We start from the raw sequence: 27,552 nt of genomic DNA on the forward strand, positions 1-27,552 counted from the left end.
TCATTATTTAGTTACTGATTGATCTAAATTTGAAAACACAGCCCAATAATTTAATTTATATTTAAACAACATGACAAAAAAAAGTATATTTGACCCAACAGAGCGGAATTTAAACCCCAAAGCAGCCTGCCTTAAGAGGAGGGAGGAGGAGAAGGTGTCTGTAGGCTCCATTGATGCTCAACAAGGTCACACAGGAATCCATCCAGGCCTGACTGACACATCCAACCCCATGGGCCACCTCTGAGTCGCAGACAGGTACTAACACTTGTTTTCTCCTCACACTAATGTTTTTAAACTGATTTGTCATTGTCTCACAGTTCATTCATCAATCATTTCAGGGTCAGAATCTCTTCTTTAAAGTTATTTAATTATTCATGGGATGAGTCATTATGATGCCTTGGCAGGCCATCTGGTCGCTCACTTAGTAGGGGTTTCCCACTAATGTCAGATACTTACCTAAGTCGTTCAGTCAATTCAAGCTATCTTTGCAGCCTTTCTCTCTGTCTCTCCCCCAACTTCTATTCAGCTTTCACTATCAAGTAAACGCAAGATATGAATAATTATTATTTCATGAATTTCAAGAGCATTCAAGGGCACTGTCTATAAATTTCTTGTTTTTCCTGTAGCGCTCAAAAGCCTTATTTTGTGCATTAAATTACTTTAGCAATCAAGGAATTTGTTTATGTTGATCAGTCAATTGATTTGCTTATTTGTGCTAGTTCTCCTTTCCTCACTGAATTGTGTTGTTTTGTAACTTGTGTAATTATTAATGTACGTCTCTCATCAGCATTTGTCTCCCTTTCTCTTCAGATCAAACTGATCCAGAACATTTCTGTCCCATTTGAGTCAGTGTTCTTGCTTCCCAGTGACAGACAGTACTCTCAGTTTGTGAAACCAGTTGGAGGAGACAGACCACTTAGAAGGAAAAACTACGAGGCTCAAACAACCCAATCCTTTGATTGAAGAATGAAACAAGCATCCAGCTTCCAGTTACCAGTTTTCATCTGCAAATTCCCCCCCCCCCCCCCCCCCCCACCAAAACAGCAAAAAAAAAAAAAGCAAAACATTCAACACATATCATTGACTGCAAGAAGTGTGTTGCTTCTGAACAATCAGAGACTTCGCAATCTCCTCCAACCGTTCGTGGATATTGCCTTGTGCCTAAACTGAATTGACGAATGCATTGTAAGAGCAATTGTTTTTTTGTTTGTCTGTTTCTTTTGTTTTCTATTTATTATGTTACTGAGCTATAAAGTGAATGTCTAAAGGGAAAGTGAAGCAAATTCAAAGAGAAATATGCAGCTTTTCAGTTAATCTATTGTTTGCCAGTGTCACCGTTAAAACTGAGCACTCCACCCTGATAAATCTTTGGCGAGTCTCGAGATGAGGGGGAATTATTTGGGCACTGAAAGGATTAATTTATTGGCCATTTTTGAGTGATATTTATACCCAACTGAAACAATCATTTGCTGTTTGGATAGAAGACGTAAATGCGCCCCATGTTCAAAGAAAAAGATTCTTATATTATTTATATTTATATTTTTTAAATTCTGCCACTGGCCACACGCATAACCAAACCTACCTATGTTTGTTTCTGTGTAGTTTAGATATGTTTCTGTGCTACTGACAGGCCAACTACATTAGCATCAAACATATTGTCTACAAAGGTGACAGGCAAAGTGCAAACTCTAGGTTTACTGAAAGCTAAGTCAGAGTTTTTTGTGTCCTTGTTAGTGAGCAGCAGAATTACAGAGATCTACTTACAAACCTTTGCATTCGCTGAAGTTTTTAGTGACTTCACTAAAGGAAAAAGGGGAAGTTGTTGTCCTCCTTCGCCATATAGTGTTATATGTAATTAGTGACGTTTTGTTTTTGCAGGTTCTTGTCTTTGATTAGCATCCTGACAACTACTCGTCAGCACAGAAGTGGCTTTTTCTTTTCTCTCTTTTTTTTGTGCTTTTCTCGCCACCAGCTAATCATTGACCGCTTGATGAAGGTTTTAGTCAAATAAAAAAAAATAAAAAAAACAAACGACGACCACACTTTCTCCTGGCCTGATGAACACATAACTTTATTTTCTCTCTTCATTTCTCAAGACATTCAATGTCAAATGCAGTTATTTAGCTATGCTTATTTGTGTTGTAACGAGCATATCAATGTGCAGTTTCACTGAGAGGACGGAATATCTTTTTCAATTATGTTTTGAAACAAGCCGTGTCACACTAAGAAGCCAGAGTAGATATTTCATGGGCTTTGTGGGATATCTTAGAACTGTAGCATAATAATGAACAAACTAGTTATCAGGACTCACTTTTTATGTTTCATGGTCATGGCTTTATTTTGCTTTCCTTTTCGAAGTGTGTATGCTTTACATTTCTCCTTTTATTTAGTCTTTGGTCTTAAGACTTGCTTTATATTCCATTTATTCTTTGTACATTGTCTCCTGTCATTATCTACACTTCAAACAAGGCTCACACATTCGGAAAGACTTTCCACCACACAAAAAGGGACTTCAACTAATTTAAAAGACGCCACAAAAAAGTTTACATCAAAGATTTATCATTTGACCACTCAAAAACTTTGGGGGTGAAGGGTTGTTTATTCTCTGAATGAATGTGGCCTTGTTCGTCATTTCAGTATTTAAGACTTGTATACCTGTCAGCAGACTTTTATTAAGGGGTATAGTGTATGCCACTTCCTGCTCTCTTTCCTTCCCTTGTTCATTTCCTGTTTTTCCTATAAGTTTTTTGCTCCCTGTTTGCCAAGTTAGACTTTGCTGTATTCCCAGACACTTTCCCTTGTATAATATATGAAGGAAAAAAAGGAAATCAAAAGGAAAAAAAAAAACATTTGGCTTATTTTTCACTGTAGTTAGTCTTTTATACAATAATACTGTAAGAATATTTCTTGAATTCTAAATATTACTCTTTCTAGATTTTTGAAAGCAAAAGTTTTGAGTAAAAAGTTTCTTACTTTATTTTACTATATTAGATAGTAAAACGTACGGTTATTTACAATAACCTGTCCATGATTACAGGAAATTTACAAAAAAACATCTCAAGAACATGGCTGAATTGTTGCTTGTAGTTGAATACTTCATAAAGCTTCATACGAGCTTCAGATTCTTAAAAGCGAGACTTTGGTCTTATTCTCTGGTCTCACTGTCATTTCATGAAAGATTTGTTCTTGTGTCAAATAAAAACTATTGTTGATGCATACATTTCAAAACTGCAGCAATGGGAATTTGAATTTTCTGTCTTTTTCAACAGAAAAAACACAATGTATATAACATTTATGTTGCAATAAATGTGCCATCTTTTTTACACTAATTTGTATGTGCATTTCTTTCTCTCACTGAGCAAACACTTTTGTTTATTTCCTGTCTCCATACTCATGTGTCCTGTCCATAATGTTTTGTTTTTTTTAAGGCACAGGAAGGGTGAGGTAGGATGAGCTCAGAAACAAGTGGTAAATAAAACGTCCTCAATGTTTTAGTTTTTTCAGACATTTCTACAGTGGATATAGGCCAAATGAGTGTTTTATAGTATGTAACTCATTTTTGAAAATACTACCAGTGGACCATTTTAGTCTGTATGGAAAGTGCTATGAATATATGTTTCTATTTTTAATAAAGTGTGATAGCAGCGTACTGTACATGTGCTGGGCTCCTATTTTTTTTTATTACATAAAGTCAAGATTTGTGCGGGGAAAAGGAGATTTGTTTGAATAATTTTCAACAGGGTATAGATTAAATATAAATATTTTCAGATACCTTCATTAAATGTTAATTTACATCGTTGTAAAAAATAAAAAATAATTTGAAACAAATGAAAAAAGTCTAAGCTATATGAAGGTGCCTATCACCTGTTCTTCGATCTAAGACTACAGTACAAGAAAGAAATCGATGCTCTCCTTGTAAAAATAAAAAAACCCAACCTGAATTTTCTGACTTGATTATTTTGGTGCAAGCAGCTTTCTACTGACTGTGTCTAGAGTTCATGAAACTCAAAGTATTTTCAGCACTGTTGGGCTGTAAATCTCATACTGTACATCTGCACAAAATGATCACCATACAGATGTGAGCGTGAGAGTGCTCATCATATTCTTAGCAGTCTAATCCCATTTTAGTTTTCTTAACGACTTCTGCCGATGGTGAGCTCAGTGATAAAACATAAATGGTTCCTATCATCGTTGGATTATTCTTTGCAGGGATGAACAGAACGTGTGACTGTGTTGTCAGGCTGCTGCTGCTGATGGAGTTGGTGGGTGTGCATGTGTTCTGTGGGAGTGGGACCACCGGGTCTGAAGGCTGACTTCCTGTCATGGCTGCTGGGCCAGCAGACAGAAAGTCCTTGGCTCATATCCTTGAAGTTCGCCCAAAGAGCCTGCTGCTCCTCCTGCTCTGAACACTGAGATCATCCTCCTCTCTGCTGTCCTCAACATGCTTCTTAAGCTGTGCATCTCTTTCAAGTGTTTCCTTATAATTCTTTCAAGGGGAAAAAAATTAGAAATTCATTACAAAATCATCAGAAAATACTTGGCTGTGTGTTACCTTACATGTATGGCTTTTTTTCCATAACATTCAACCCTCAAGGCATGTTCTATCAACAAACAAACATGCATCTCATACTTTCTTTGATGGATTCGTTTAATATTTGTTTTACTTGGTTGTTTTAAAGCTGAGAGTTTGGGTTAACCTTCTCACTAAAAAACCTTTATTATGAATGACCTCTTTTTAGAAAACCATGATTTTTTTACATACATGTTCAGTCCACAGGAGCATATTTTATTTTGGGGCTTTTCATGCCTTTATTTTAGAGATAGGACAGTAGGCAGAGTAAAAAATTAGGAGAGAGAGATTGGGGAACAACAACGTGGCAAAGAAGCCACAGGTTGGACTAGAAAACTAGGACGCCCGCCTAGAGGATCACAGCCTCCATACATTAGGTCTGTGCACTAACCACAAGGCTGTTGGCGCCCCCATAGGGGCATTTTTAAATTTCTAAGAACAACTGCAGCACACTGATGACTTAAGGGTTAAAAATAGAATCAGTGTTCAGGTTTATGTTATTGCTGAACCTAGTTGTCATTTTTGTCAGCCTTTATAAAGATTAGAGAAAGCTATAAAAATGGTTGAGAATATTTGGTGTTGATGCAGCTGCCCATCCAAGTATTATACCCTCCTGTAATATGACAGTCTACTTCAGCTGTCTTAAAAGGCCCTTTGCTGAGCTGTGTTTCATAATATTGGTGTTCTCTTAGATGGCACACAATAAGAGAAGTGGTTTTGTGTTATGTTCGCCACATTGTTTGATTTTCTGACATTACCAACTAAAGGTAGATTGTTACTGTGGCTCTTGCAAAATTCCACCATAGATTTGTTTGGAAACAGTCAACTCTAAAATGTTGAACGCACACCCACACCTGTTCACCAGGAGGCTTACTTGGTTTTTATTTGATCCAATAAGACAGTATCAGCAGCAACCATCCACAATCTAAAAGCTGAAACTTAATGAGCTGAAGTGCTTCTACAAATCTTTGGTAACTGTCTGTTTGGTTTGGTTGGGTTGCCCCTGGAATAGCTCTCATAATCTCAATCAGACTGAGCATGCCCAGAGGTCCCAGCTGTGGTAACCTCAGCAGAGAACAGAGTGCTCATTGTGTGCCGCTGCAACCCAACACAGAGACACGAAGCTCAGATTAAAGGCTGTGGAGCTGTGTGGTATCTTTGTGGACACAAATATAAACATCAAGAACCAACAAAGACACAAGGGCCATCTGGGCCTCAGGTTAATGTTGTTTACACTGTTGTAGATTGCTTCAAATCTGGTAAATCCATGTGTGCATTACAAGTTATTTTCTGTCATCAGTTCCGGAAAGTGACAGTAAAGAAAAAGACAGTACCTGATAACTATTACTGAATTCCTGCACCTAAGTACAACCTGGTGTTGTAAGGTCTTTACAGGAAAAAGTTAATTTTGTTTAATCTACACTGTAAAAAAAAATCCAGTGAATACTGTTATTCAGTGTACCTACTGTAACATAACTGTAAAAATACAACAGTACTGTGGCTGTATGGAAAATAAACATTACAGTATTATACTGTCAGCTTTTTGGTTGTTATTTTACAGCTCCTACAGTATTCCTTATAAACTTATAAAACCCCTGAAAATTGCTTGCACAAAAATTGCTCCGATAAAAGATTTCCAACATTAGGCATTTATTAAGGCTGAGCATTTTTAAATATCCATAAATAAGGGAGATTGGCCACATGGGGATTCAGCATTGTTGTCTTTTTGTGGATCTTCTTTGACACCACCTTCCCCTGGCTGGTCTTCCTTCCCCTCTCTGGATGAATACCAACGAAGCATTGGAGTATATAAGATATTATGTGTGGTAAGTAAAGATCGTTTGCATTGAAAATGGGCCCTATCACATTAATGAAAAATAAATGAAAATGTAATGCTTTTTTCATGGTAATTATGTCTCATAATTATGAGAGAATTATCTCATTATGAGAGACAAAACATTCATGGTTTAGGATTACAACAGATATGTTCTTACTATTATTACAGTGGTATGCCCAAGTTCATGATATACTGTAGGTATCAATGCATGCCAATTGCTCATAACAAGGTGAAAAAAAAAAATCAACCAATGTCTTACCAACAGTCAAATTTTGTGCACCTTGATATATTTGTGTGGCATTATTTTTTTTGGTTTAACTGGTGTTTTAGTTCAAACGCATTGAACTAAGAGTGCTAAGAGGAAAGCTGGGCAGAAATGAGAATGAAGTATTCATTTCTTTGAATTTTGCAGTATAACACAGTTAAGAAATAACATTGGAAGTCACAGTGAGTCTTCATTCAAGTGCAACACCTATCCACACATTTTGAACTGTATTCATATCAAGTATCATTCTAGTTATTCTGCTGAAAATCATGACTTTCCACAACTTGAGATGGTAAAAACAATGATGAGAGAACTACATCCATGAGAGACAACAACAGAACTTCAGTTTATGAGACAGATACAGAAAAGAGAAATTATACAGACAGGAGACACAGAAAAACAGATTGACACTTAGCCAGTAGTGTCAGATGAGGACTGGTTGGGAGGGTCAGTATGCGCTCAACATCGGCTACAGTGGCAGATCTGTAGAACATGCAAATGCACATGTGATGTGATTTAGACTTGACTACAAGTTGAGAGGACAAGGATGACGCTTAAAAGTTGAGAGTTTTGAAAAAGCACATCATAGCCTGACAGTTTTAAATGTTTCAAAGTTAGTCCAGAGTCATAAAATATGAGCATGAGCTTCACATAAGCACATCAAAATGAATATAATCCACTGTGTCTTAGGTGATCAAGGGCATGAGAAGAATTAGGTACATTCAAGTCTGACATGTGTTGCACTGATCCTGTGTGTATATGTCTGTAGATATAGGCTTGAAATTCTGCTGCTGCGCATATTTCTTTTGAGTAACTGACCCTTACCAAACATTAAAACATCTGAGACGATAGAGACGGTCTAGCTTTGTTGCTGTCAATATCGGAACATATGGGCGAATACAAACAGTTTTTGCAATAATACTGTATATTTAGTTATTGAAAAGACAGATGTAATAAAGGCAAATATTTTTCATTCTAATATTACATTTTATGTCCTAGAAGTGCACTAATATGGGGAAGAGGATAGTCGTCTTCATAGATTGATTGATTTTATGACAAAACAAAAAAAACAATTGTCTTTAAAAATATGCATCAAAACATTTGATGTTTGTCCACTGTGTGTTAGAGAATGAGTAGAATGATAAGTTTCAAGAAAAGATGGGGTTTTATTTTATCTAAAAATAGAAAAACAATTAAAAAAAAACAAATTATAAAAACTCAGCATGTAAAAGGTGAAAATGTAATATAACAATGTAATATATATTGACATTAATTAGAGGTATGAATTAGGGGACCTGAAATCAGTGCAGAACCTTATGCCTCCATCCTTTGGTATGGGTAGAACTGGGTTACATCACTCGCTCTTTAAAACCTCGAACCCCAGGGACAGCATCAGGTCAACCTCCCTCCTCAGTGAGGCCAGCAGCCGCTCAGGGATCCTGTAATTTCATTTTTACACCTTCTCTCACAACAATATCATGCTGAACAATATTTGTTCCAGGGATTTTTGTGGAAAACTTCTGAATTACAGATAGATCTTACCTGAAGCAGTTTGCCATCTGAGATCATGGTCTACCAGGTCACTAGAGAGTTAAGTATTGCCCATCCACTTCTTCATCCAGCACACTTCTATCCCCAGGTAGGAACACCAGGAGTTTCTGTCCTGGGTCGAAGGTTCTCGGCCTGGCTGACTTGTCATAACAGGACTTGTTGCTGCTGGGCGTCCGCCATATGCAATTGGGCCAGCTTGTCCATTTCCTCCAACCGCTCTCTCATCTGGATGACACAGAATACAACGTTAACGGATCCCACCCTCCCCTTGCCTCCCTCCCAGATCTCTCTTAACAGTGCAAATGGGCCCCAAACTTCATGATACACTTATCATTGAATAGAGTTTGGCTAACTGTTGGACAACGTACATTAAACACATAAGGAGGACTGTTACGATCGGCTTCACTTCTGTATAAGCACATCAGTTATACTATAATAATTCATCGCTCCAAGCTTAGGCTGCCTTTAATTCTTTATGTTGATACTGTACCGATTTAAGGATGTGATATTGTTAAATCCCAGAGCCATATGATCATTACATTATTATAATAAGGTGTGCCAAGATTGTCATCTAGTTTATTCATTGTGTTGCATATTTTCAGAAACAAAAGACAAACAGCCGAACATTCCACACTACTGACTGCACTCCAAGTTCTCCAGGCCACGCCTACTTGTTCAAAATACTGTAGTGTCCTGTCATTTAAAACGTAATTATACTGTTTATGGCCTTTGCCATGTTGCTTTAAGGTGAGTATCACAGTGCATTGCTAACTACAGTTCTTAACTGTTTTTGAAAATTGGCTGTAAATTCACAGCAATACAGTGCATGCTACAGTTGGAATTATGGAAATAAGAGCTACAACCTTACAGATGGAATTGTTAGATTAGTGTACTTTACATTTTCTTCCATCTTGACCAGCTACAACATTAAATTGTTACATCCACACAACTGCATAAATATTGATATATTAATGATTCTGTTATATCATATGGTCAGTAACCCTAAAATTACTGCTTTGACTTCAGAAATTCAAAGCACATTTTATTATCATTTATTTCACTTTCATTTATTATTATTATTTTGCAAAAAAGATTAAAAGTAACATGGTATATGTTACAGTTTAAAGGGCCTGGCTGGTTAAACTGGTCAAAAGAAATACAAAACAACAGAAAAGTCAAGACAAAACTTTTAAAAACTTTTGTAAATTGGCTAATAGAGGATTTTGAACAATTTTGAAACGATTTTGAAAGTGTGTGTGTGTGTGTGTGTGTGTGTGTGTGTGTGTGTGTGTGTGTGTGTGTGTGTGTGTGTGTGTGCGTGTGTGTGTGTGTGTGTGTGTGTGTGTGTATAAATACATTCATTTATTTATTTTCATTTTTGCACCAGCACCAGCTGTCATCGCGGGCAATAACTAACTAACCACCCTCAGGTCAGCTTACTATCCACTAGATGACGCTCTCGGTTTTTAAAGACATGCAGCTGCAAATTGCATGCGTAGGCCTACACTGCCTAATTAACAACACCCACACCAGTCTAAGACTTATATGTTCATATTCATTATATTATCATATTCATGGGTGTTTTTGCTTCCAATTTAAGGCCTTTATTGTGTAACTGGTTAAAGTTTCACAACATGTATGATTAAGTAGAGCAGGCCTATCTTGTCTGAGGTTATTTCATACAGCATGTCTCCATCAGGATGCGCCGAGTCCAACCATCTGCTTTATTCCGATTAGCAGAACATCACTAAAAACTCAAAATCTAAGACCTCTTTTCTTGTGATAGCATACCCTACATTTATATATGTATGTATGTAGCATAGACTTAATAATTATTATAGCCTGTTGGGCTACAGGCTTTACAGACTGTGGTAGCCTAGAGGTATGTAGGCTTTTATGAAGTAGGCTCCGGTAAATGGGCCGCACCTAAAGTCACACCTATGGCTGCTGCTTTCTGAGCATCTGAGCTTCTTTTTACAGTCTATGAGCTGAACTGAGCCTTGCTGGGAAACTTCTCTGTCCACGTTTGATTTGAGTTTTGAAATCTGTCCCTGGACCAGCGGACTGGTTTTAAGTGGGTGGGCGGGTTTGAGTCAGGGGGGGCGGAGCGGCTCGGAGGGTCGGACGTCCTTCTCAAACTGCCATACTTTCTCCTCAGAAAACAACACACGGGACTTAATAAGTAAGCAAGCAATGTTGTTGGCACTTACTTAACCGTTTATCTTTTAAAGAAACCTCTTCAAACACGCGTTTATAATCTGCTATAATTACACCAGAAAGGAAAAACGACACCGGTGAGTAACTCAAACATTGTTCATTGTAGACTGTGTTAGAGCGTTAACAGCCGCTTCTCTCAACAAGAGCTCAACATAACTACAAAAGACAAATTAACTTTCGCTATGCGAACCTTGAATCAGTCGCAAAGTAATGTAAACCATAATGTAACCAATTTAAGGACATACCAATGTATATTCAACAATAACGTCTGACTTGTGTGTTTCTTGCCACCTGTTGCACTGAGCAGCAATGTAAAAGGAAAAAGTGCGTCAAATCAAACTGCTGCTGTTTTCTTTACGTTCTGCTTATGTACCAAAGTGTATGTGTTACACTAAACCTACGTTTGTCAACTAGTATTGACATCAATTAAGAGCTATGATTTAATTGTGTTTACAGTTGTTGTTGCTGCTGCACGCTCACGATACATGTACCTGACTGCTCCGGATTAGTGGATTCATGTTGCGTAACTTTCTAATATTTTCCCACAACTTGAATCCTGGCTCTTTTAAGTGGCCTCATTCAGCTCTTGCATTCACTCATTTAATGCTGCTCTGAACATGTTTCCCCCATGCAATCGTAGTCATGTTTCAGGACTCTCTGTGACACAGAAAACTAATCAGTTCTCATGAGAAGATAAAAATCTGCTTTGTTAAATCTTTACAGAGGCTCCCCTCTACACAGATCAAAGCCAGGGCCTTGACATCCAACCTGTGCTCTGTGCTGACCTCTCTGCTCCGCAACATAGGGGTCAGTGAAGGCAGCATGGCCACTAGGCAGGGCAGTGGGGTATCTCAGTGTGGGTTTTCTCCTTTTGAAGTGAAAAAAGGGGAAAAAAGTTGTACACTTGTTGAAGAGCTTGTGTTTTGGGTACATGTGACACAAAGACTGAAAGAGTCCATTGACCTCAGCTTTAATCTGATGTGGACAGCACTCTTCCTGCTGGGCAGGACTGTTCGTCTTCTTCTTGGCCAACATTTGCAAAATAAATGTTTCATTTTTTCAGTGTTTATGACAGACAGGCCACACCACCTGAAATAAAGAGCCAATCAAACACATTTGATTATGATGGTTTTATCAGAAAAACGTTTGGATGATAACAGATTACCTGTAATGTAGCAAACATCTGGATGTGTAAGGTATGGGCTTTCATACAATCTTTACAAACACATTTACTCTAGAAAAGTCCTAAAATATTTCATTAGGACCTTTAGGTCTTCTGATATGCTGTCAATTTTGTGCTTTGGATGAAAATGTCTAGACGGCAATACCATACCATACCACATTTATTTATATAGCACTTTAAATACAACCAACATTGTGCCAAAGTGCTTTACAATATACAAATACAACAGTCGTCCAACATCAATCATACAAGATACGAAGCCACAAAATATCAAATACTCATCATGAAACTGTTGGGAAAGCCAGAGTGTATAAATGAGATTTGAGGCGTGTCTTATAGAGCTGAAGGGTAGGAGCTTTTCTTATTCTCAGGGGCAGATTGTTCCAGAGCCTAGGGGCTGCCACAGAAAAGGCCCGGCTGCCTCTGAGCTTCCGCCTGGTTTTGGGGACTGAGAGGAGAAGCTGGTCAGATGATCTAAGTGACCTTGAAGGAACACAGGGTTCCAGTAAACTTGTCAGATACACTGGTGCTAAACCATTTAGGCTGCAATGACTAATCCAACCAATTTAATGCCAGAAAAATCAAAACATTTGATCACAATGATACGAAAATAACAACATGCCCCTAGGTTAGCTTACAATGTGATATATTGTCTCTTTGTTAAACATTTTTCTCCAGTTGTCCATCCGTTTCCCTCTTGATACAAATGGTGCTACATCCTGCTTTTGCCTTTGTAGTCAGTCTTATCAGGGTCTTTTTGCAGGCCCATCGCCGTATCTCTTTGTATTGTAGCATCATGTAGAATGGGTCACTATCAGCAAGGTAAACAGGAACCTGTTAAAAGCCCATTGTCCAGTGAAACACATGGTGGCTGCTGATGGCTTTGTCTTTGCTGACTACCCAGGCCCAACATTTCTGAGGAACATTTAGAGGTTAACTTTCATATTGTTTACAGTTTTGTATTTATTGCCAGCTGCGTTGTCATGATTGTGCATTAAACCATGCAATTATAAGCAACGTGACAGCATTGAGCAGCATAATATGTTGTTGCTGTCTGTTGCTGCACAAGTGTGGGCTGCATATTACACTGTCATTTACAAGGACAACTATGTTGTTTGTGCCTTCAAACACACTCATACTCACACTCGGTCTAAGCCCAAGGCTGAGCAGAGATGACAGAGGTCTGACATTGTTCTCCGGTCTAACCGACTCACGTTGGAGTATTATTTTTCAATCCCTTCCTCTTAACCTGTTCAACCTATATTCTTTCTCTTGCAAGGTGAACAGTCATGTAATTATACCATACCTGTTACTCACACGCCTGTTCAGATCTTTCTAAACAGTACTTGGTTATTTAAGCCGTTTAAAGAATGTGGCTGAAGTTGACTCATATTTTCAGAGACAGGCTGTCATAGGAAACAGTAGAAGCTTTATGGTGACTTCTTTCATTTAGTCAGAGCTCATTAGCTGAGCAGTTGGAAAGATAAGATCTACCGGTATGTGTAGAGAAAACACCACATAACCAGCGCAAAACAAAGAAAATGAAAGCAGGTGGCATGATAAATATGCGGCAAGGCTTTAATGTTTCATTAGAAGTGGAGTGTAGATCTGGGAAACATTTGTTGAAATTACTGAATTAGGCTGTGTCTCATCCTTGACTAATACAGCTTGAATTAATATTTGCTTTCAGGGGCGGGCCACCTGATCCAGGGAGGGGGATTTATTTTCCTTCTGCATTCCTGATGGAGTCGTACAGAGTAACTGGCATTCCTCCTGGCGGACCACAGCGGGGCCACACTCAGCCATCCCGCCCCTCCAGGCCCCACAGCAATGGAGCTGGTACATATGGTCTCAGCATCCGTGTCCAGGGTATTGATGGACATCCCTACGTAGTCCTCAATAACCAGGACAGGGGTCCTCATTCCTACATGGACCCTAACAGTAATGGGTACATTGACTCAGAGGGCTCTTTTATTGAGAACTACCAAGATTATGACTTCAGGGGAGGCAAAGAGGCTGGATCAAACAGCCCCTTCATGGATTACAGGTCTCAGAACATGAAGCAATACACTGCTCCTCAAAATGACGTTGCAGATTCGCAAGGAAAGAAACCATCCTCCCTTCTGAACTTTCAAAAGCACCCTGAGATCCTGCAGCCATATGATCCAGACACCAACTCCTTGAACCTTGGTGGTTTCCACAGCCTGCCTTCAAGGTCTCCACCGCTAGCTGAGACTGGGAACCAACAGCAGAGTTCCTCCTCCAAAGCGGACCTACCTGCACTATCCCAAAGTAAGTCATCCAGCTTGGATCTGAAGAAAGCTCCCACACAACCAGAGAAAAGGCAACCTCTATCCCAGAGCAGGGGTGAGGCAGTCGTCCCTACGCCTAAGTTGCAGTCTTTACCTTCAGTCCAGCGTGCTCAGCCTCAGAGCAAACCTCAGTCAAAAGTTGCTCAACCTCAATCTCAACCTCATTTCGTCAACACGAGTCCACTTCAGTCCAAGACAGGCTCTAAAACTCAGCCTCCGTCCCAGCCCACACAATCTACTGTGTCGAGTCCGACAGGTGAGCAGAGCAAGTCATCAGGCAGAACCCCCAGCTCCATGAGCAGTGCCAACTCCAGTCTGGAGCGTTCCAGACGTGAGCCTGACGTGCTGCCCCTAAGCAGGACAGAATCAAGTGGGCCCGTTCTTCAGGCTACTTCACGCTCCCGCCACTCCTCCTCATCCTCCACGTCCAAGGCTCTGTTAGATGAGCAAATGGAGGCACTGTATGCTGACACCATCAACCGCCACGAGAACCGCCGATACATCCCTTTCCATCCTGGTTCAGGCAGAGACATTGACACAGGCTCCATTCCTGGTGTGGACGAGCTTATTGACAAGTTTGACGGCAAAGATGGCAGCCAGCAACGCAGGGGCAGGGCGGGGCGCAGGAACAGGATCAATCCTGATGACAGAAAGCGCTCACGCAGCGTGGACAGCGCCTTTGGCCTGCGAGATTCCTCAAGCTTCGTGGATGGGTTTAGCACCCGACAAGGAACAACGATGGAGCACGTCCTGCGACCCTCTCAGCTACGTCTACAGAAAACTGCTGGCAGTCAGGACTCTTGGATCTCAGCTGTGGATGGTAGGACTGACTACAAAGCTTCATCTCGTGCCACCAGTGCACCCGGCTCTCCTCAGAGTACCATATCCAAAGGTGAAAGTCTCATACAGGGTTACACCAAGTCACAGACTAGCTCCTCTTCAGTACCATTCCAGAGAAAAGAGAGCGAGGACAGTGCACCATCCGTAAGAAAGATTTCATCATCATCGCTGTCCACATCCTTATCAAAGCCTTCTTCCACAACACACAAAAAATCCGGTACAGAGGCAGATGTTCAGGTAAAATAATCAATGATAAATATCCATGATTGCATCTTTCAATTGGCAAAAAAGTAGACATTAAAGAAGAAAAACCTATTTCCCCTTTTATCATATTTTACTTCATTAAAATGTCCCTATCATTCTCAGGTGACGCCTGATCTTCTCAAAGGTCAACAGGAGCTTTCACAACAAACAAATGAAGAGACAGCAAAACAGATTTTATTCAGTTACCTTAAAGATGGGTAAGTGAATTCCACTTTCATGTTCTCATTTACATTTGACTGTAGTTAAGCTTTATATCTTTAGCTGTAAGTTGAATCATGCGATTAAGATATTGTTCTCTCTAAAGCCCCAAAGTTGCACCATAAGGCAGTGTATCATGAGACTTTTCTGTGGGAGCAGATAAATGTTTTTTTTATCAGAGTTGGACTCTATGTGATAAAAGTGAAGGAATGTGTTTGTCTTACCCTCCCATGCAGGCGGGGAGTGACCAAGCTGTCTGGAGTTTTTTTTTTTTCTTGCAGAATCTCAGCTTTTTTTTCTCTTCTCTTTATTGTGAAATGTCGGGGCGACTTTCTGTCTGTTTCTGTAATCAGACACCAAGTGCATGTCGGGGAAAGGATTTAAAATGTTAGCTAAAAGTAAAAGGAGTCAAACGTGATAAAAAGACAAACAAATATGTATTTCTTTCTTTACAGTCCCTTAATTAAGGAAGAGAGCAATTTTCATGGGTTGTTTTTGGAAGGCATTTTTTTTTTAATAACAACTCTTGTTGCTTTGTTTTCTGCTGAAATCAAAACAGTTGTGGCTGATTTTACAGTGAGTAAAAAAATGCAGATTTTCTATGTGTGTAGAAAGAGAACAGGAAACTGCTTGGGTGTGTCGGGCCACAGGTCAGGAGTCACAGGACAAAGGAAAGGAAACCCAGATGGAAGTGCAGGGGCTGAAACAGAGCTACATTCCCAAAGCCCAGAAGAGAAACATTCACCAGCAGGGGTTATAAAAGTTTAATGGAAATCATCTGTATGAACAGAGGAGAGGATCGGGGTGGGGTGGTGGGGGAGGTTGGCTTAATGTGTCATAGCTGTGAAATTTATTGAAAGAATATATCACTGCTGTCATATGTGGTGAAACTCCAGTTTTGTGGATTCTGATGTTTTCACTTGAACTAAAGGATTAGTAGTTGCTCTATGTGTTCAGAAAATCCTCGCATCTGCGGTGTTTGGCAGTGTACCTAGACATGCTCATTGTTAACCCTGCCTTTATTGACTTCAGGGAAGTTGATGGATAAGACATGTAAAGTTTTTTTCTGAGTTGACCATAACGAGGACCAATTTCACTTTTTTTCCGCTCATGAGCATCAACAATGACACCATATTGTGAATTTAGTCTTCATAACAATGATCTTTGTTTCAATATTTAAAATGATGAACAAAACCACTGCTTCACTCTAAATGTTTCCTCTATAGTATCAGGCGTTGAAATCAGACTGTGCAGCAATCCCATTATCCTGCCCATATGTTTGATTATTCCGCTCATGTGCTTCATGGTTTAGTGGACGGGTGTAATGAAGCTGTTGGTGCTGAGAGGTGACACTTCAAAGCAGCATGATCCTTCCTGACCCTTTCTAAGCATGGATGAATTACTCTGTTCCCAGAACAGTCTTGAATGAAATCTTGATCCCCAAAACACTTACAAAAGTTTTTTTTTTTTTTTTAATGTTTAATAATCATTGTGTTGACAAATTGTTTGGTGTGTGTGTCAACAGAAGTAATGACAGTGATGAAACGACGAAGAGAAAGGTCAACCTTGTCTTTGAGAAGATACAGACCTTGAAGTCTCGGGCCACGGGGAGTGCACAAGGCGACAACAAAGTGAGACATTGTTGCATCGTTTTTATAGTTCACCAGATTAAAAAGCATACCTTCTCTGCTATCTTTTTGGAAATGCCAGCTACTTGTAATAAAAGATTTAAGGTTTCTGGAAGTGCAGCTGTCATGCTTTGGCTCTAAAGACTACTGAATTTAAAAATTTGGCCTGAAATTCCTTCTGATCTTATAGAAGCATCTTGTATATAAGTGTATTGGATTTTTATTTATCTCATGGTATTCGAAGTTTAGCTCTATGGCTATACTTTGTATAGATGACACTGTAACTAAGTGAATGAGTGCTGCTGCCGGAATCAAAACAACTTTTTTTCTTGGCAGTCTCTTGACATTTCTGCACAGACTAAAGCACTACAGGAGCAAAATGCTGAACTTGAGAAGGAGATGGCCAACGTAAAGAAGCAACTCGAGGTAATAACAATGTCACTGCATTTGTACATTTAACACCAGCATCCCTATCTTGGCACAATATTAGTATTGGTTAGTGGGTTTGTTTCCAAACGTAATAGGTTTTTTTAAGGGTCGGCTTGTATAATCAATTTTAAGGAATCACTTCACTTCAATTTGTTGAATTTGAAGAGACATCACTAATTGATGAACATTTAGCCAGATCTATAGAGTGTACACACTGTTTTCTTTAAAATCTGTATTTAAGCTTTTATATTTTATTTATGATTTTACATTGTTCCATCTTTTCAATGTTAAAATTGAATGGGCAGTGGAATGAATGGCTACATCTCAATGCTCTTATTAAACAATGAGTGTTTATCATCTCAATCAAAACACCAAAAGCATCGTGCAGGAGATGTAAAAGACCATATGTACGTGTATCCTACATTGCAATCTCAACACTGATGTTTGTGTGTTTGACTATTAGAAGAATCAAGCTGACAGGAGGACAGCAGCAGGTTTGAAGGAGCTGCAGCAGGAGCTGGAGCAGAGTGCTAAGGAGTGTAGCCGTCTGAAGGAAAAACTTGCCCAAACAGAAGCCGAGCTCCAGACTACTTTAGAAGAGTAAGTGCTGCTTGAGAGTTCTAGAAAAGGTCGAGGGATAGATGAATGTACTAAGGTTTTGGCTGTTTTTATTTTCAAGTGTAAGATTTTCAACCAGTTAATCTTAGAAATGAATACTGTGTGAGGAAGCTGGTGAGGTTTAGTACTCTTCTCTCTGCACTGTTCATCTCACTAATTTGTTGCTTATCCTGAATAGATAACCCGTCCTGCACTTCATCTTCTGTTGTTAAAGGTTCTTATTAGCAAGTCAAATCAAAAAGCAGTGAATCAGAAGAATATTGTCACTGCTAAAACCTTCCCTTGGCCATATCATTTAACAATCGATACAAATAAGAATTAGCTGGATGTGTTATTCCTATGCGTACACCTCCATGCATGGTCACACTGAAACCAGAGTCTGTTGTTAGAACCAGCTATAGATGTTGATAGTTAATGAAGTGGTTGCCATGCACAGTCGATAGTTTCTCCTCCTGTTTGTGGAAGAGACAGCACTTCATATCAAAGTCTGCTTAGTGACTGAGTAACAGTTAATTCTGACAGCACTTACTGTTTACACTCCTTCCCTTGTTAGATGCTGAAATCTCTCCTTTCTTTTGTGTTGGATTTTTGTTCACTTTTTTCTTGTTCATTCTGCAATGTTTACCGTACTGAAGTTTGGTGTCTGAGCTGATTACTGTTCATTTTCAGCTTTACTTTGGGTGTTTTCCTGGAATGAATCACTAAAGGCCAAACAAGACTTAGCTTTGACTATATTCTTTCTTTGGAGTCATTCTTCAGATGTCTGTTTTTATTGTATGACTTATATCAATTCAACCATCATGGATTCAGCTTGCTGTCACTCACCTTTGAATCTATTCTTTCAGCAGGGATAGATGTTCAAGTTCAGTCTACATTACTGGAGGTCATTTGCTTGAGGTGCCTCACATCACTTATCAACCTCCCCCTCAGTGTTGTCAGGCAGAGTCAGTTTAGACATTGGTAGACATAGGTTCAAGTTTTCATTTTAACCTCTGTGCTCTGTAGGCTTCACGTTCTGACCCAGCACAGGCGCTGCGATTTTTATGTGTGAATTAGGGAGCGGGTGTGGGGGTGTTTGTGAATACCCACTTTATGTAGAGTGTCTGCACTGAGTTGTGACATGTTGTGTGGTTTGTCAGGCTGTTTCAGGTGAAGATGGAGAGGGAGCAATACCAGACAGAAATCAGAGACCTGCAGGATCAGCTGTCAGAGATGCATGACGAACTCGACACGGCCAAGAAGTCAGCCCCAGATGGGGAGAAAGACATCATCTTAGCGGTAATGCACAATGTTCAACGTACTATGGAGAGGAAAAAGAAGGCCTCTCGATCATAGAAGCTGAATCCTTCTTTGTTGCCCTAAACCTTACTGATGAAGCTCTGCAAAGCAATCTGCTGCTTTTCAAATTCGGACATTTCAAACACAGAGGTGATTCGAAGGTGCTCGACATAGACAGAGAAACAATGAATAATTAAAATAATTATTAAATATAAGAACCTGTTAAATAAAATATATTAATGGGCATAGTACTGTTGAAAAAAGAAAAGAAAAGTACAGTTGGGGAAATCAAAGGATAGGGCCAACAACAGAGTTTTTAACTTGGATTTGGAAATGGCTACGGTCAAGGGGCATTTGTGATCAATAGATATTAGATAATATTGAACTACATGTTTTACAGGATATGATGCAACTGAAAGTGGAGATGCAAGAGGTTCTCCTGGCTAAGGAGGAACAGGAGGAGGTGCTGAGGAGGCGAGAGAGAGAGCTGACAGCCCTGAAAGGAGCACTGAAGGAGGAAGTGGCGGCTCATGATCAGGAGGTTGACAAGATGAAAGAGCAGTATGAGAAGGAAATAAGCCGACTGCAGAAGTCTGTGGAGGAGGCCAAGCAGGTAACTCCCCCCCCCCCCCCCCCCCCCCTTCTTGAAGCGACAAGATTCACACCTTTTCACTAGTTTCGCCTGTGGCACTTAAGTATCTAAACACTTAGATTTTGGTTTTATAACACGCAAGATGAACTGCATGCAGGATCAGATTTGCACTTATAATCAGTAACACCTTATTTCTTTGTAAGGAAAAGGATGGGGAAAAGTTTCTTTTTTCTTTTTTTTTTTGGCTGTTTTTATTTCAAATGAGAAATGTTGAATTAAGGATCTACATACACATTACTGAACCAGGCGAAGATCCAACTGCATGGGAAGAGCAGAGTGAAACAAGAATTTTTAAGACTTGAAAACAAGCAATTTACAACATCATCATCAAACAGCATGCAATGAGCAAACTACTCATTAGTCTCCTGGGCCCTCACTTATCAACAGTACGTTTGCAAAGATGTGTGCTTAATGTGTGCATATGAACATTTTTACACAAATAGTGGAATTTATCAACATGTACTTATGCTTAGTAATGTGTGTAGATTTAATTTTGGCACAACACTGACCAGGCTTATAAACTGACTCTAGTGGTAGAATAGTGAAATTACAAGTAGTGCAGTAATGCATGCAGTAATCAATCTCAACTTCCATGTATTTTCTGCGCTTCCTTTACTGATGAAAGAAACAACCTCCATCAGTGAGGTTGTCCTGACACATTGCAAAATTGGTGTCAATACTATAAAAGACAGCTGTGACAAGTATGTGATATGTGGTACGTTGCTCATCATACCTTCTTTGAACATTCGGCAAACCCTGTGCTCCCCAGGCAGAGTGCCTTGATGTTTGGCCCAGCTTGTTCTCTTGGTAATGTGTCACTGCCTTCTCTCTTAATATTCCCAGAGTGTCATTGATGATTCTGGCAATAAAGTTTCCAAGGGTGAAGGTCTTGTGGTACTCTGTCATCCTCCTTCAGCAGATGTTTCCTGCTTTTACTCTGTGATGTGTTGGAGTTTTGCACTGAGCTTATAAACAAATCACTTCTTGATTTCTGGCAGTGATCTCTCCTCTAATCCAACATAATCTATTCTGCAGAACTTTGAGACTTGTTTCAAATGAAAAGTGTGTTACTAATGTATCATTAATTATAATGATATTTATACAATTGGCTTGGTGTTGTGGAATGCAAATGTCCCAGAACATGCAGGAGGTTTCTGGTGATAAACATATAGGATTTATCAACACTGATTACTTAAGGATTGTGAACGACTGACAAGTTGTATCTGGGCACGTTTTAAATAAAAAAAAAATAGACAAAATGTAGAACATTTCCTGTGCACTGCTGATGAATGAGAGCCCTTTTAGCTTAGCTCAGTACTATCACTGGCAGTATACTGAATGTCCTGCTGAAAAAAGGCAGCTTTCCATGATTTGCTATTTATAGAGTTCTTCTCATATCTTACTAACCTGTTACTATTTTATTCAGTTTTTGACTTTTTTGATTCTGTACTGCTGCTGCTGCAACGCCCGAATTTCCCCATTGGGGATCAATAAAGTTATATCTTATCTTATCTTATCTTAACCTATTAAGATATCTCCTTGTTCATGCATTGATAGGGTTAGGGTTGGACAAGTTAAAGGTTTCCTGCATATTTACTGTGCTAGTTCTTAGATGAAACCTGTCACATCTGTTTTCAGTTTCATGGTTAGTTTTAGTAAAAACGGTGGTTCAGCATTAGATGGGATCTTTATCTGCAGTTATAATATATATATATATATATATTTTTTTTTTCACAAATCTTTTCTTAAGTTTACACACTGGAGTCATGTCAGAAGAGCGACCTGATGAGATGAACAGTTGGTGTGTGTCTGTCTGTGTCTAACAGTTCAAAGTGGCTTGTCATCATTTTTTCACAGGAAATCTTTTCGAAGCAGTCAAGTGTGGATGTGTTTTCTTATCTCAGCCTGGCCTTCTAGGGAGGGACGTTTTACAGGAAGAGGGGTGTTTAATGATACATTTAGTGACAGTTATCTGTGTATAAAAAAGTGAGGAGTTACTGAGTCTGCATTGTAGTTTTGTAACTCTGTCGACCTCTATAAACTGCTTTTGCCACAAGAACCATCAGGAGCTCTTACAAATGGTGAACACTTCAGTATTTAATCATTGGTTTTAAGAGAATTCCCTCTGGAGTAGGAAGTGTTCACCGGCTGTGTGTTTTAGAAAATGGAGGAAGTTCGTGGTGCATAGCAGGAGACAGCAGACTAAAAGGACTCAGGACACATTGTTTTTCAGCAGCTTTCTGTGTGACCCATCCTGCGTGTCCTGTTTGTTTCAAATACTGGAAGTTGTCCTTGTTCTGGGCTTCCTGCAGGCTGGTGGGGTTCCACATGCTGAATTGCTCTGCTGCAAGATTCTGTAAGAACATTTCTTTTGTCAAACAGAGGTACTGCTCCCCCGAGGGAGCATGTTGTCAGGGATTTACCCACTGTCCTTTGTAAAATCCTCTAAAGATGAGGTCATTGTTTGTTTCCATTTATAGATGTAAAAGGCTTCTCCTGTTGGCGCCTTTTGTTTATTTGAATTATGATGAGTTTGTCTTTTCTCCTGAGGTTAGACTTCATGATCAATGTGTACATTTAAAAACTGTCATTTTAGGGCGCTAGATAGCCTTGTGGTTTTTTTGCGAGCCCAATGCATGTAGGGTAAAGTCCTTGTCCTAGTGGCAACCGGTTCGAATCCAACCTCGCCCCCCACTGTCTCCACCCAACACTTCCTGTCTCTCTTCAGCTGTCCTATCTGTAAAGGCAAAACAGCAAGAAAAAACCTTGACCTAAACCTTTATCTGAAATGTATCCACACTTGCACTATTTAAGCGTTACTTATATTGAAACATGAAGTTTGTCTGGGAAATAAGTAAAGATGATCATTTTTTAAAGTTGGCTACACAGTCAGAGCTTTTGAAGCATAATAGTAAGACATCGTTGTGCGTATTAAGGCTTTCTGTGTTATAAAAATACACAGTGTAATTGCACAAACATCAGAAGGGGGGGGGGGGGAAGCTTCATGAATACAACAGTGTCTGAAGTCCCTAACTTTCACAGCATGTGGGTAGTAGGCTGAGTAACTGGCAATGAGAAAGTCCCTCAGTAAAAGGGAAAGCTGCTAATTAACTCATGTACACGTTGTGTGGGGGGTGTCAAACACAGAAAAGAGGGCTAAAGTGAGCAGTGCATCTTCTGCCCCACCTCCAACCGAAGAGCTGCTCTCCCACCCCCCACACCCTTATCGGCCCTGACATTTGCGGTGACCAGAGCAGACTATGTGGAGAAGAATGCAGGAAACTGGAGCACTGAGTCGCTCTGTATACTTGTTAATTGCAGTGGCAAGCCATCACTAATCTAATGAGCTGCTGTTCCTGAGTTGCGTCGTGCCCCCTCTTCTTTCTGTGCCCTGAGAGAAAGTGGGGGTAATTGTGGACCTCAGTTGATAATGAATGATGAGTTTGTTTCACACAATAATAGCAGCGGGGGTTGGGACATGCTGAGTAAGTGGGTCAGTGTGCTGTAGAAAAGGGGATGCGTAGCTGACCCCCTGAAAGGAGCTGGGGGCCTGTTTTGTGTCTTAAATTAAAAGCTGCATTGTTTTTTCAATGAGCTGAAATGTGTGGAATTTCATTAAGGTTGACAAAAAGTTGGTCACACTTTCTGGGAAAGATATGAATCTGCTTATTTTTGGTTTCGTACTGTTCTGTAACAAAAGATGTCTGCACAGTTGGAAGTGGACTTGATGTTTATGTGTCAGAATGTGCTGGTATGCAAAATATGTGGGAAGATGAGGTGCAGCGAGAAAAGGGAAGGTTGTTTTCCAGGAATGTGGGGGTCAAAGTCGAGAATGTTCTCCCTGCAGACATCCCTCTTCACTCGGCTCCAGCTCTGTTACAGTGCACCCGCTCCGACCTGCTGGAGAGACTCAGATCTCTTCATTTCTGCCTAATGCAGCAGTTGCATCTCCATCTCTGCAGAGCTCCAGATTCTGAGTGTTAGAGGCTTAAACAGGCTCTCCAGACCTTGCTGTAAAGACAGAGCCTTGTGCTTATCAGTCCATTTCCAGCTCTTGTCTTATTTCACCTCCGGCCTCAAGTCACATTGTGTAACAGGGCCATATTGTTATCACGCACTGATCTGTAACCTCAGAATTTTTCATTTCTCCACTCCACAGTCTCTAGACAAGTCCCTGCAGTGATCTTTCAGTCAGCTAAATGCCCGTGTCACTACTGCCTGTATGTCTGCGTGCCTGTCGAGTAATCTCTGCCAGCGTGTGAAGTGAAGTCTCACTGTCTGATCATCAGACTTCCGTAGCCCCGAGAAGAGTTCCCCCTCAGGCTTGTTTGGAAAGTAAAGACTCCTGCATGAGTCTGCTTGTTTGATGATAGCGCTATATTTCCTAGCGTAGAATTAGGAGCTGATTTAGCGGGTGGCTGGAAATAGGAGGATGGAGACGCAGGGCAGCAAGTGAAGAAGGAAATGATAGAAAGAGATTCTGAATCCTAACAAAAACACCAAGGAATGAGCTGTTTAGATATGTCTATTTAACTTTTACTGTAGGTTGTCAAATAGCTTTAATGATAACTTGTTCATTGGCAGGTTAATGACGCGTTTAAACAAAGTAAATAAAGTTGATTTTGAAATGTTCCTGTTTAGGGTCACAGCCATGTGAAACTAGACAGCATTGAATGTTTGTGTTTGTCATTCCTTTACCTAGCAGCCTGTCAGCACTGGAGTTGTGGGAGCCTAATCTTTTAAAACAACTCACCAGACTATAGTTAAATACAAATGTTAAACTGAGATTTCGATATCCTTATTTGTAACAATGACAGCTGACAGGTTAAGGATATGGAGTTAGACTTTAATATGTAAAGTTGAGTGTTGAGTTGTCCATGTTTGAGTTGTAAGTCTTCAGATCTTGTGTGGGATGAGCATTTTCAAATGAAAAGTGTGGCGAATTTAGTGGAATCTTGTTGTCTTTGGCTGGCTTGGATCAGACAGGAGTTTTCTCTCCCTTTGATTGAGCTTTGTACTCTGAAGCCTGAGAGTCAAAGACAAAGTGAACAAACGTGTTTATTTTTAAACCCCCCCTTTGTTTCTGTGATATCTTTTTAAGGTATAATGTATATCGTCCTTCTTTTTATTAACATTGTATGATGGAGTTTGACATTGGACATATTATGGGAGTTAAAGATCTTATCTGAATATCACTTTGAAATGAAAGATTTGTGACCATATTGGGACTCCAAAGCCACAAAGTCCAAAGTCAACAGTCTTTAGCGGACTCTGATCAAAAAAGACATGCATCAATACAAATAATGTATCAGACAAACTGGTTTGTTATTCTGAGCAGTCCTGCTGCATAACATACAGATATATATATATATATATATATATATATTTATTCTCTCATTAATCTTTACACTAGGTGCACTCCAATGGAGTCCCATGAAAAGAACTTCTTGTCTCACAGCAATGCATGTTCAAAGATGATTGTAGTCGTGGTCAGAGCTTACAGAATTTACTGTTACTGATGTCAACAACAAAATCCCCAAAAGTCAAAGTGAAGGATTTGTGACTCATACCAATGATAAAAAGGGATTTAAATGAAGCAATTTTCTTAAATTATTGTTATTTTTATCAGAAACATTATCTCTTTTGGCGTATCTGCATTGTCACAAGTATAATCATCATTATAATTCCCTTTATATCCAACCAATGTTTGTGCTTCGGCTTTGCAAAGAGATTTAAAAAAAAAAAAAAAAAAAAAAAAGGATTTTGTAGGATGAGACAAGATTTTATAGCCCTCCTTTTACCAAAAAGATACCAACACCTCTGAACTGTCACATTTTCATTTCATAATAGCTCTGCTGTTCATGCGAACCTCTGGGTTTCTTCTTTACTGAGGAAAGCTGTTGTATGTGTAACACAATTTATGTGCTGGAAAAGCAAATCAAAGCTCTAACCTGCTAACAGAGTCATTTTCTTCCCCCTCACGCAAGACCTGAGGTCAGTTAATGTGATTCCATACAGAATATGAGTTTTCTTTGGATGATGGGCAGTTATTTATTTTTTATTATTTTGTGTTTTGAAATGTACAAACAGTTAATATAAACTACTTGTCTGCTGAGCTCACAGGGCTTGTTGGTGTGTTGGTGTGTCTTTAGACAGACTTAAGATTTAAAAAGGCTTATTTTAGCCTGCCATGCATATTTTAGCATCTTTGCAAAATTCTAATCGCTTTGTTTAGTCTGAAGTTGTGAGGGCAGGACTTAGTTACTCGTATTTCAATGAGAAGTCAATAAGCAACAGAAAAAAATCATTTTGGAATTGACCTCTGGGTGTACAAAAAAACATAAATACAAATCTTCACCATAGACTGCAGGTCCGTAAATGTAAAAGTTGTTATAGTGTGTATGAGTACTGTATATAAGTGAATAGATGTTTGTGCTGGTGCAGAGACAGCAGGTGATAAATCTTCCTTATAGAATCACTTGTCCACACTGCAGGTGATTATGCCAGTGAAGAGGAGATTGAGGTTATTCTAACAGCTGGTCAATGAGGGAATCACCGAGTGATTTGTTAGACAAAAATGGACATTGAACCAAACGGCTATCTTGTTATAAATGTACTTTGTGAATGAGGTTTGAAAGCACAGGAAAGAGGAAACAACTGAGAGGCTGAAAATGTGAGAGTGAATATGGTGAAGACTGACAACAGGACAAGACAGGAAAATCTCTGGATATATAAAAAGAAAGAGGTGAAAAATTGTATACCCCTGGAACTCCCGCAGAAGATTCAATTTGTACCATATAATCAATTTGTCAGTGTTGATGTGGGTGAAGTGAAGTCATCGTACAAAAACATTTTTCCAGCTGCTGAAGCAGGAAGTCATGTTTTTCAATACATCCTGGTCTTCTGAATGCCCCAGTGAAATAATACAGCTGTTGTTTTAAACAACCAGTAGTAATACATCTCACCTGAAATGACAACATCACTTGGGGCGGTAGTAGCTCAGTCTGTAAGGACACGGGTGGGATGGGGAGGTGCCAGACCACTTTTCGAGCACTGCCCAAAAGGTGCCCTTGGGCAAGGCACTGAACCCCCACCAGCTCAGGGGGCGCCTCCAGTGGGGGCTGCCGCGGCACTCTGACATCTCCCAATTAATGCATATCCACACGTCTTGCTTGTGCATGTGTGTGTGAGAAGCACGTCTCTAAAATAATAGAGTGCAAACCACAATTTATAAAGCATTAATACTATATAAAAAATGTAAAAAAAAAATTAAATCACCGACAACTGTGATATTTATCATGAGATACTTCTCTAGTGGCTTACGTCCAAAATAATCGATTAAAGGCAAATCCAGAATGGTTAACCAATGGTGTGAACTTGTTGACTGCCAAAGATGAAAGCAGATGAATGATACCCCTCCTCTGCTTAGGGTGGGGTTCTCACGTTTGCATTTGAACTGGGTAGTTTGGTGCGCAAAGGTTTTAGTTAAAGTTAATGAATAGTGTAATGAGTTTTGATGACTTCTTTGAATTTGGTGTTGTTTACTTGAAACAAAAACAGAGAGTTAAGATCAATGAGTACATTGATCTTAACTGTCAGTGCTTGGTTGTGGGTTTCTGTTGCAGCTTCAATGTATAAGCAATCAGCTCTTATGTTATGCTGGAAGCGGATTTAGATGAATACGTAAGCAAGCCAAGATTTCCCCACAGC

General features: G+C 39.6%; 2 protein-coding genes across 8 annotated transcripts in view; both read left to right on the top strand.

Annotated features, from left to right (window-relative positions):
- Positions 1–1,027, top strand: part of tcf12 (transcription factor 12) — a 65,023-nt gene extending 63,996 nt beyond the window's left edge. For all 5 annotated transcript variants that reach the window (XM_079339204.1, XM_079339206.1, XM_079339207.1 and 2 more), the window contains 2 exons: positions 102–255; positions 811–1,027. In XM_079339204.1, the coding sequence (XP_079195330.1) occupies positions 102–244 (143 nt within the window). In that variant the 3' untranslated portion in view covers positions 245–255; positions 811–1,027. The remainder of the gene's footprint in view (positions 1–101; positions 256–810) is intronic.
- A 9,300-nt stretch (positions 1,028–10,327) lies between these two features.
- The window catches only part of cgnl1 (cingulin-like 1), a 28,390-nt gene continuing 11,165 nt past the window's right edge, over positions 10,328–27,552 (top strand). Inside the window, exons 1-8 of one of the 3 annotated variants that reach the window (XM_079338949.1) lie at positions 10,328–10,517; positions 13,314–15,012; positions 15,142–15,236; positions 16,763–16,868; positions 17,202–17,291; positions 17,758–17,894; positions 19,052–19,190; positions 19,591–19,803. In XM_079338949.1, coding sequence (XP_079195075.1) covers positions 13,366–15,012; positions 15,142–15,236; positions 16,763–16,868; positions 17,202–17,291; positions 17,758–17,894; positions 19,052–19,190; positions 19,591–19,803 — 2,427 coding nt within the window. In that variant the 5' untranslated portion in view covers positions 10,328–10,517; positions 13,314–13,365. The remainder of the gene's footprint in view (positions 10,518–13,313; positions 15,013–15,141; positions 15,237–16,762; positions 16,869–17,201; positions 17,292–17,757; positions 17,895–19,051; positions 19,191–19,590; positions 19,804–27,552) is intronic. The other 2 variants (XM_079338951.1, XM_079338950.1) reach the window with 2 other exon arrangements.

The sequence above is a fragment of the Symphodus melops genome (assembly GCF_947650265.1).
Source record: "Symphodus melops genome assembly, chromosome: 3".
In the NCBI taxonomy this organism is placed as follows: domain Eukaryota; kingdom Metazoa; phylum Chordata; class Actinopteri; order Labriformes; family Labridae; genus Symphodus; species Symphodus melops.